At 45.6% G+C, this 11,398-nt stretch overlaps 1 protein-coding gene across 1 annotated transcript; it reads left to right on the top strand.

Annotated features, from left to right (window-relative positions):
* The first annotated feature begins 2,168 nt into the window (after positions 1 to 2,168).
* Positions 2,169 to 11,355, top strand: LOC137789798 (rho GTPase-activating protein 22-like). The gene is made up of 7 exons (XM_068583591.1): positions 2,169 to 2,295; positions 6,036 to 6,243; positions 6,325 to 6,457; positions 6,544 to 6,617; positions 6,709 to 6,830; positions 6,919 to 7,930; positions 8,784 to 11,355. The coding sequence occupies exons 1-7, from the start codon at positions 2,220 to 2,222 to the stop codon at positions 9,004 to 9,006; spliced, it is 1,848 nt and encodes a 615-aa protein (XP_068439692.1). The 5' UTR covers positions 2,169 to 2,219; the 3' UTR covers positions 9,007 to 11,355.
* Positions 11,356 to 11,398: the final 43 nt, after the last annotated feature.

The raw sequence follows: 11,398 nt of genomic DNA, 5'->3' as shown, positions 1-11,398 counted from the left end.
GCTGCTCGTGCATACTGGATGAAAAACACAATATATATGGATATATGAAAAGCCGTCTGTCTTTGTGATTTCATACCGTTTCTTGTGCAACTTTCAGCCATGCAATCCCTTTACCACACCTGCCTGCAAAACTAGTCCTAACTGGACAATATATAGTTTAATTTTCTTAAGAAACACGTTAAAGTGACTTTAAAGCTTGAGTACTTCAGCGCAAAATAAGTAAAAAGGGCTCTTCTTACGATCAAAAGGAACAGATTTCTCTCTCATACACACGTAATGGCAACAATAAGTAGGAAAGAGGTCGTATATAGTTAATCCCCCAAGTGATTCACGGCGCCCGATCATCAGTCACATTATTAATGGAGGGTGTGACCAGAGGGACATAAACCACACAGACCGCTACGCTACGCTGCATTAGTTTTGCGAGGCCAGAAGAGCATATTGTATAGCCGGCCGGGCTCCTCCAGAGATAAATACAAAAACAGTTCCACTCGAACTAGATCTCAATGGTATTCTGTTAAAAAGGCAGTGTAAAAAAATACAAAAAAGTCAAGCTTTTTTATGAGATGGACTACTTCTTGGAATCAGACAAGAGGAAAACGACTGACCTCGTGAGACGCTTGATGCTTAAGAACTGAGGACAATCTACCATATTGAAAGGTCTCTCTCTCTCTCTCCCTCTCTCTCTCTCTCTCTTCCTCCCTTTCATCACGATACGAGCTACCTGTTCGTATCTCCCCGCCCTCGCCTCCCCGTTCTGCAGCGTCTGCGAGAGAAGCAGCCTGACATTTAAGAGAACTGAAGCCATGATGTCTTCAGTTCTTAAATGTCAGACACTGGAAAAGGCCCGAGCTGCAACGCACAGGCGCGCTGTGGACAGTCGACCTTCTCGGGGGCACAAACCTCAACGTCCCATCTGAGAGGGACACTCGGTTTGAGGGAGGGGACCCGCAAGTCGGGGTTATCTCAACCGGCTCCAAATGGACTCTTTGTAGTCCTCATCCACCCAGAGTCAGATGATCCAATACTGTCAGTGGGCTGAGTGTGTGTGTGTGTGTGTGTGTGTGTGTGTGTGTGTGTGTGTTTGTGTCTCTTATCAGGGGCCTGATTCCTTTAAGTGGAAGTATTTGATGTGCCGAGGCTCCTTAATGTCTGAGCGTCTTCCAGTCACCCTTTTAATTAGCCTCTTTTCCCTCTCAGGGCCAATTCATTGAGATCATGTTGTGCACATTGGTACATGTGCACAGGGCATTAATTAAGGCAAAAGAATATCAAATAATGCTAAATCCTCAGTGGACTATGTCCGCGTCGCTGGAGCCCATCTGAAGACACACCACGGTGTTGTCCATCAAGACGGTGTGAGTTTCAGAGCTGGGTGACAATGGCACCTAGCTTTATGGCGCCACTGTTTATATTTGGATTCCCTCTTTCGCAGACAACAACAGCGTGCAACAATAATGGCTCAGACAAACGGGAGACAGATGACACATTCTCCGGGTGATTTAAATGTGGAGCGGAAGACGAAGGCGCCGGGGGGGTCAAGATAGGATCTATACACCAGCGGCCGCTGACGTTAATGTTGTTTTGATGTGGATTTAGTTTCATGTGTTGAGGCGCCGCATGCCTCGCTAATGTTCATGAGGCCAAAATCATGAAGAAAAATGAGGCTCATACCACTTATGCTATCGCTAACATTTGCTCTGGATCACCAGCTAAATGCCTTAATCGAAATGGTGCAAAAGAAGGGCCAGAGTGCAAATACAGAGAACGCACAGCGGGGCAAGTGTGCCATCTAGTGGTGAGAAACAAATTCAGCATGTTTGGTTTAAATCTGACGTCAACCCCCATTGTCTTTGTGAGAAATAGCTGCTGGCTCAATTTGCTAGTTGCGGCAAATGATCTGCAGCAAACACACCGACCTCTGATGAAGAGCAGTGAAAGAAAAGGAACCAATACAACAACGTTGAAGCGTTGGAGGGAAGAAAAAAAGGATCTAGGGAATTTGGAAATTGGTTGAAACAACTTCTCTGTATACACACGTCTACTTTTCAACATACTGGGTTGCTTCTATGATAAATGTCAGTATTCTGGGAGATACATATGTGTTGATCTCCTGTGCGCTCACCTCTACCTTGCGTCTCCTCCCTCCCTCATTGCTCCCTCCAGGTGGAACGGGAGAGAAGGACCGGGCACCGATCAGCCATGAGTCCTTCCTGCTGATGGCAAACTCCCAGACGGACATGGATGACTGGGTCAAGGCCATACGGCGGGTCATCTGGGCGCCGTTTGGAGGAGGTAAAGCCAAAGCCTTTGAACTGAAACACACTCAGCATGCGGACAGATTTTCATCCCTGAGCCTGCTTTGACCTCAGAGGAATGGGCAACGGTTAAAACTCTTTTTCGGATGCAACGTGGGGAGCATAAATGGACGCCATATCTAAACACGCGAGAAAGATTAAGTCCAGCGACAGAAATAACAGAATATTACCGATTCAGATCTTTTATTTAGTCAATAATCATTGGAATAAACAACATCGTAAGGCAGGAAGTTTACTTTTACCTTGGAGGAAGTTCATTCTCAGCTCGATGTCTCTATTTCTGATGTTCAACTGTACTGTACCTGACTGGGGAAATGTGGTCAGACTTGGCTGTCGATCTATTCCAGAAAAAAATATATAATTAAATGGAAGAGATGGTGTTTGAATGCAGTTAAACTGAGTTCCTCGGACCCATAATAAGTATATATCCCCCTCCCTCCGTGCAACAGGGAGCCTGTGGTTAGTTCTCACCCTGTCCGCTCTGGTCGGGCTGTCTAACTAGTGTACTTGTGACGGGAGGCCAGAAATATAAGCAGACCTGTCTGGGTGTGAACTGGGAGCTAAGGAGCAGCTGAACAGCATGGTGTTACGTTACAAAGGAGTGGTATATTAATAGGGGGATAAATGTAGAATAACTCACAGGTCATATATACAGTAGTGTTTTACGTCACTGGTCTCATTTGAAACTTCCTTTCTTAAGGTTTGAGCCCCGTTGGCAGAGAGGACACACGGCACCAACAGCTGTGATGATAATGATGATGATTATTTTATTTTGGCGTTAGTTTTGACCAATAAATGTAAAGAATTCAGCCAATTTCAAGTTTTATTACACCAAAGTAATGTCTGACAATTACAGAAAACCAAAACGGGCTGTATGTTCTCATATTTGAGAAGGTGTAGACAGCAAAAAACTGGTATCTTTATTTGTAAAATCAAAGTTGTGTCAATATCTGTATCAACACTGAATCAAATTAATATTAATCTGCTGAACACAGGAGCTATCAGCTCATTGTGGAGCCGTGTTTAGCTTGTTTCTCCTCTACTATCAGTTTTGGTACATTCACAGAGCAAAGCTCTCAAAGTATATATATACATATATACACATATATATATATATATATACATATATATATATATATACACATACATACATATATATATATATATATATACACATACATACATATATATATATATATATATATATATATATATATATATATATATATATATATATATACATACACATACATACATATATATATATATATATATATATATATATATATATATACATATATATATATATATATATATATATATATATATATATATATACATATATATATACATACACATATATATATACATATATATATACATACACATATATATACATATACATATACATACACATATATATACATATACATATATATATATATATATATATATATATATATATATATATATATATATATAATTAAATAAATAACAGTTGGTAGTTTTATTAGCTGCTTCATTGCATTGATCAAACTTTATAGGTGCACATGAAAGAAAACCCTTATTCAGGGTTGTGTGTCTGTTTGCTGCTTCAAACCCCTTGTGGCAAAAAGTTGGGTCAATGCAGCTTTAATTTTGCTATAACTAAGAAAAAACAACAACAACAAATGACTTGGTTATCCTTTCTGATCCAGCGGTCATAAATAGGGGGTCTGATACCTCTGTTGCTCGGTGGAGGCCCACCTCTGGCCTGCTGGGTAATATTTACAGCCTGCCTCTCATATTTACAGGGTAGGTGTGTCTCGGTCTCTCGGTCCAGAATAGACGCGTCGTAAACAGCGGCTCCGCGGACACTCGCAGCACACTTTGACCCACGCGGCGGTCTTTGGTCTAAACTGTGGGATAGTCGTTCATTTTGCGCAGGAGTTACATAAATGCGGGACTAACAATCCACCCGCGGAGACAAATGCCGGAACCGGAATGGCTGAACTTGGTGAAATGCGGGTTGGGGACGCACGAGAGACGCGCCCTGCTGCTGTGCGGCTCCTGCTCGGTGACGCACTACCACGACTGCGAGCCGTGCGACAGCTGCAGCCAATCAGCAGGTAATCAATTAGCGGCCGTTAACCAGCCAATCAGAGACGTGCAGCTATCAGGCGGAGCCAGCGTTCTGGCTGAGCAGTTTCCAGTACTTTTAATGCTGCTTTTTTTTTAAAATTATTATTATTTATTTTGTTTAAGTTTGCGTTATTGAAAGATTCCTAAAAGGAGGGAGTGTTTGTGAGGGGAAACACATGCTAAACGTGCTGATCCAGTCACAAGTCTTCCCCTCACCCACTGCTGCTGTGAGAGACATCATCAGACCTCCATGTATGTCTGCAGTCTGAAGCTCTGTATCTTCAGTGGGCCTTGTTTCAGCTTCCACACACATTACGTTACATTACAGATTGAAGTCACATTGAAGTGTTAAAATGTGACGTCTGAAGGTTGCACCACTCTATAATGTGTTCTTCAAGAGGCATCAGGCAATAATATCATTGCACGTGTGTAAATTGGCTCACATGTGCAATTTACATCCCATTTTATACATGTAGCTACATTGTGAGAAGGTATATGGTAAAACCGTACCCACCAGCTCGTTCACTCAGCTTGTTGCTGCGAACTAAACGCTCAACAAAGTCACGACTGTTTGCCGTCCGGGCTCCTCGATGGTGGGATGAGCTCCTCATTGACATCAGGACAGCAGGAAGTGTCTACATCTTCCGCCGCAAACTAAAAACTCATCTCTTTCGTCTACACCTGGAATAAAGACAATGACAGCCGCACTTATGCAGCACTTAGATGGATTTTACTGATAGCACTTTGTAGTTTGACTTTATTTAAGAAGTTGTACTGTCTTGATTCTTGTTGTTCCCAGTTCGTACTTACGGTTGAATGCACTTATTGTAAGTCGCTTTGGATAAAAGCGTCAGCTAAATGACATGTAATGTAATGTAATGTATATTTGAGCCTTTATAACACAAACAACAACAAATCAGCACATCAATAACTTCAAACCCACTTTTATAGAAAAGCGATGTCATCCTTTTATGATCTATTATGCAGTTATTTTGTTCCCCTAGTTTTGTTTGTATATTTTATATATTTGTTTGTTTTCTAATGTTCTTTCTGGTTGTTTGGTTTTGTTGTATTCCTTGCCTTTATAGTATGGTCCGTTTGTTTACCGGTGTTCAGGTTATGTCTATGCTTAGCGCACTTTGTTTTTAAAGGTGCTCTAGGAATAAAGTTATTATTATTAGTATTATTATTTCTTGTTAGTAAGTAAAAATATATAAACTGAGAATACATTATTTGTTAATTTTGCTTATGAAACTAGAACTTTTGACTGCAAATCAAAAATATTTGCTCCCAAAAAAAACCCTTTGTTTTTCTTTGAGAGCAACAAATAAGTTGTTTTTTTCCACTAAAAATGTTTGATTTGCAGCCAAAGATTATGGTTTCATAAGCAAAACTAACACATCATTTATTCTCAGTTTATAGATTTTTACTTACAAGCGAGAAATTGGCTCTCGAAACATTGTTTGTTGTTTGCGTAATGAAGACACAAACACACCTTCATACATTGAGCCTGACGTCATCCAGCCAGAGATAAACCAGTGCCGCTCAGTGGACGCACATATTAATAATCGTATGGACCCTCCCATCTGTCCCCAGGGATCTTTGGTCAGCGCCTGGAGGACACCGTGCAGTACGAGAAGAAGTTCGGCCCCCGGCTGGCCCCGCTGCTGGTGGAGCAGTGCGTGGACTTCATCAGGGAGAGGGGTTTGGACGAGGAGGGTCTCTTCCGGATGCCGGGGCAGGCCAACCTGGTGAAGGAGCTGCAGGAGGCCTTCGACTGCGGCGACAAGCCCCTGTTTGACAGGTAGACGGAGCCGGGAGCGGGACGAGAAGACGGGTCACAGAACACGCGGTTTCACACCTTTCTTTCTGTGCCCGCCTGCAGTAACACGGACATCCACACGGTGGCATCCTTGCTGAAGTTGTACCTGCGAGAGCTGCCCGAGCCGGTCATTCCCTTCTCCAAATACGAAGACTTTCTAAACTGTGCACAGCTTCTGGCCAAAGATGAGGAGGAGGTATGTGCAATAGACCGAGTTTGTGTGTGTGTGGATGTGTGTGTGTGTGTGTGTGTGTGTGTAACAACCGTTTAATCTTTCATCAGGGAATCCAGGAGCTCGGGAGGCAAGTGAACACCCTCCCCCTCCCCAACTACAATCTCCTCACGTACATATGCAAGTAAGTCTTTTTTTTTTTTATCTCGTCGCTGTTATTAAGTTTCAACAATGATTTCCGTGTGTTTGTACTTTTAACTTTGCTCTGCGCTCAGATTCCTCGATGAGGTCCAGTCCCACTCCATTGAGAACAAGATGAGCGTCCAGAACCTCGCCACCGTATTTGGACCAAATATCCTTCGGCCCAAGATGGAGGACCCGGTCACCATCATGGAAGGTCAGGGCCCGACGTTCACCGACGTAATGACTGGACTCGCGGTTGAGACCACTGCAAACTGAACACGTGATATCCTGTCTGTCCACAGGCACCTCCTTGGTCCAGCACCTGATGACGATCCTCATCAGGGAGCACAACCGTTTTTACTCAGGGAGGGACCAGGAGGCGTCCACCACGCCCCAAACGGAGCTCCCCGTCCCGGGGCATCAGCTCCAGCACCGCAGCCTGGGAGCCTGGATCTCAGAGGAAGACCTCCAGAGCTGCCCGGTGTCCAACCCCGACCAAGAACTACACAGCAGCGCCTCATCTCTGGACGCCAAACTGTGCGCCGCCGTCACTCCCACCCAGACCCCGAACCTGAACCCCGGGCCGAAACTGGGGTCTCCGTCGGGGAAAGGAGAGACCGTGGTCAGCCCGAGTAAACAATCCAAGACCATACCCTCCTGGAAATACTCTTTCAAAAGCTCCTCTGCGCCTCGGTCCCAGCCGCAAGGCAAGCCAAGCACCGCTAGCAGCGGCGGCGGCGGCTCTGCGGCCGACGCCGCTAGCGTATCTTCTGGTGGAGGCAACTGGCTCATGAACGGCCTGTCCTCCTTGAGGGGCCACCGGCGCACGTCGTCGGGCGAGCGGTCCGCCCGCGATCGGGACTCCACGGGCTCCTCCCAGAGACTGTCCACCTACGACAACGTCACCTCCTCCTCCAGCATGGGGAGCGTCCCGAGCGTCGCCAGCACGCCGTGGTCCACCTCCTCCTGCGAGATCTCCGTCCCCGACTCCGGGAGCGAGCCCTCGGCCAACAACCACAACTGCGGAGCCGGGGTCGAGGGCGGGGGGAACGGGGAGTGGCCGGAGAGCCAGAGGGAGACGGAGGGAGGGCGCACGCCGGACCCGAGCTCCGAGCAGGACAGCTGCGAGGCCATGGAGCTGTGCGGCAGCAGCGCTGCCTGCAGCGAGAACGGGAACGGGGCCGCGGCGGCCGGGGTGCCGTCCATCGTCACGTCGGAGGACGGAGACGAGACGCTGACGCTCAGCAGTCTGGTGGAGGGAATGAAGGAGGAGTTGAGGAAGCAGAAGACCACGTACGAGACCCGGATCCAAAGGTAAGTCTGCTCCTGAACTCTCTTACATGTGTGTGCACTCTCATTGTTTGGAACCCCTTGATGACATCATCAGGGTTATTTTGGTCAGATTGCGCAAAGGTCCCCTCGGCCCAGCAGACATTCAACAACTGGCACTTTTTACAGGCAGTAAACCTAAAATACCACTTGGGAGTCGCCCATGCCAAATGTTTTCAAATTTCCAGACAAAACTTGCAGCAACAGCAGGTGGTACTTTAAGAGCGGTATCATGTGACCTTAATTTCACATGTTTGACTTTGCCGCTTGTCATCTTTCCCCCCTGAAAGTCAATGTGAAGCATTTTTGTAGCGATTCTTTTGAAGCTAGAAAGTAGTTTGAACAAACTGTCCAGAGACATTACAGTAAAAGTCGGGTTACAAGCCGCTTCTACCTTCGGTGGGTGTCCCCGCTGTAGCAAGCTAGCGCTGCTGCTAGCTCCTCGCTGCTGCTGCTGCTAGCTACTCGCTGCTGCTGCCAGATCCTCGTTGCTGCTGCTAGCTACTCGCTGCTGCTGCTAATACCTCGTTGCTGCTGCTGCTACTGTCCTTCGGTGGTTGTCGGGGAGCTAGCAGGAAGCTAGCGAGGAGCTAGCAGTAGCGCTAGCTGGCTACAACGGGAAGTTAGCGGAGACACCCACCGAAGCTAGTAGCGGCTTGTAACCCGACTTTTACAGTATTTCGGTCAGTCTCTCGCAACAAGCATGAACGTAATCAAAACGTAGACACGAAGAGGTGGCTTCATTTGACATTTTGATGCATGTTGCCACACGGAGCCACACGGTGGAGCTGAATGACGCCCATGACCTCTGCCCTCTGTCATGTGATGTGCTCCTCAGGCTGGAGGAGTCCAGCGCCGCTCTGTGCGCGCAGATGGAGCGCCTGGAGCAGGAGATGGAGCAGGAGAGGAAGAAGCAGCGCATGCTGGAGATCAAACTGCGTAACTCTGAGCGGGCGCGGGAGGACGCGGAGAACCGCAACCGGCTCCTGGAGAAGGAGATGGAGGATTTCTTTTCCACACTGGGGGATCTGGCCCTGGGTGCAAGGACTAGCGACATTTAATACGCCACCTGTTCGTGGACAAAACTGTTTATATTTGTGTAACATTCAGGGGGAACTCGAACGGGGAACTCGCCTGTGAAGGTGAAGATGACGAAGGCAGGCTCGTCTCCATTTGAGCAGCGCGCGGTTCGGAGCGTCTCACGCATGCTAGACAACGTGGAGATAAGGACATGGCGTCTCCTCAATGAGTCCGGGGTTTGTCTCATGGAGGCCGTCCCGTCATCGCTCTGATGTTCTCCAGACCGGAGAGCGCTTCTTCGACCACGACTCGACAAAAATGGGTTATGAATGGGAAACTGTATCCATCACTAGAGACTGAAGTTTACCTTACAAGGACCTGCGCTACATTTTGGGAAACACGCTTGCTTTCTTGGTACCCTGAAGCTATACAGCCAGCAGCCAATGAGCTAGCAAAATAAATAATCTGCTTGATACTTATAAAGCTATCTATTTAACATGTTATATCTTGTCTGTTTAATTCTTCGTTGCATAGCTTTATATTTCGCAGATTTTTATTTTACTTTGGCTACATTGATATCATTGTAATAGAACATCTCATCGTAGCAAAAGAAGAGAATAAGTGTATTTCCCAAAATGTCAAGCTATTCCTTCAATCGTAGAGTCAGTTCAGCTAAATATGACATATTTGCTACCGCAAATTGCTTTGTTTTTGGCAAGGTGTTGGAGTTGCAATGGAGTTTTGTGAAATACTCAGAAGAACAGGTTTACTTTCTCTGAAACATGTTGCTCACATGGATTTTTCAAAACCTGTGAATATAAATCTTAAATTATTGGTCTGGATAGACACCACTACGAGCAATTAAGATATTATTTTGTAATCTGAGTGAACTGACCGGTAAACTGTACAGTAGTAGCTCAGAGCAGAAGTTCCTCCACTTGCATTTATCGTCCTGTATGTTGTGCTGCAATCCCCCCCCACCCTCCTCCTTGATCCTGTAGGATCTACCTTGTACATCGCAACACAAACGCAGGTTCAGAACGCTAGAGTTTCCAAACGATCCCTCCTGGAGCGTAACCGGTGGAGCCTCTGCAGCAGCTGCCTCTGTACCTTCTCTCTCCTCAGGCCCGTCCAGTGCCTCAACGCCTCGTCACCGTCTGCTCGGTCTCCAGCGCCTCAGTCTCCGGCCCGTTTGGGTCCCATCCTCACGGATGTCAACGTACCTTTTTTTTTGTTGAAAAAAAATTGTACAGATAATACGACAGGGACAAAGAAAAACAACTCAGCACATGCTGCCTACAGGACACGGGACACGTGGCTCGGGAGGCGGAGGCCATTTTCAGTCCGCGAGTGCACGCCAAAGCTGGACCGCCTCAGCTGTTCGCTCAGTAAAGATCAGAATGGTCCGCCTTGACGCCATGTTGGTTTTGGCACGTGAAGCTGAAACACTGCCCTCAAAGAAACAATGGAGTTTCCTGATTGTGCCTTCAGGGAAGTGTTTAAAAAAAAAAAAAAACTTTAAAAAAAAAAGGGAAAAAGATGTGGTGTTGCTTGCTTCAGAGATGTAGTGAATATATTCACCCATAGTACACACAGTAGCTGCATTGTTTTCCCCGTTCTCTTTTGATTTATTTATTTGTTTTATACGGCGACAGACTGCTGAAGTTGAATAACTTAATCCCCCTTAGAAGGTGCCAATTCTTGTGAAAGTGAATTGTGAATTGAATGGAAGTTTTGAACTCAGAATGTATCCTTGTAGTGAATGTAATGTTGTTGTTGATGAAACCAGCTATGAAAAAAAAGAAAAGAAAAAGGGAAATGTAAAGACTACCGGAGCAGGGGGAAGACATTCGAATCACCGACGTCTTTCAGCTCTTCAACCCGCCTCCAGCGCTCTTACTTTCCAATGTGATGTATTACACACTTAATTATACGTTTGCTAAATGAAGAGTTGCAGATATCTCTTTTGTGGGAATTGCATGTGGTTGAAAATGTCTGTTCACCAATCGGAAGAATGTCCACAAGTGTGACTCGTATTCCTTAAAGGGCCTGACAAACACCGTGATTACAAGTGAAAGTGTGCTTTTCGTTAGACAATGTGACTGTATTTCTTCTTCTTTTATATTTTATAAAGAAACACAAAGGCAATGTTCATACATTACCGTCTTTGATTGCACAGGTTTACAAGGTACTTCTCCCCCAGCTCACAATATGATGGTCGAAATCGAATGCAAGATCTGTGATTCCAACGGGACATTTATTTTCCATTGTGTACGTCTCATGATATAAAGGCTGAATGTTCCCTACTGCTCTACTGATTATCTACGGTGCGTATTTATTATGGGTTTCCACTATTGCAATGAAATAAAGGTGACAAAGAAAAAAGGAAACGGTACTTGTTTTAAATAAATATCAGTAATTATGACATGACAG

Source organism: Clinocottus analis, unplaced genomic scaffold (assembly GCF_023055335.1).
Source record: "Clinocottus analis isolate CAN_PGR_092001 unplaced genomic scaffold, fCliAna1.0.p SCAF_19, whole genome shotgun sequence".
NCBI lineage: Eukaryota > Metazoa > Chordata > Actinopteri > Perciformes > Cottidae > Clinocottus > Clinocottus analis.
Note: the sequence above shows the minus strand (reverse complement) of the source record. Positions and strands in the feature narration are given on the sequence as shown.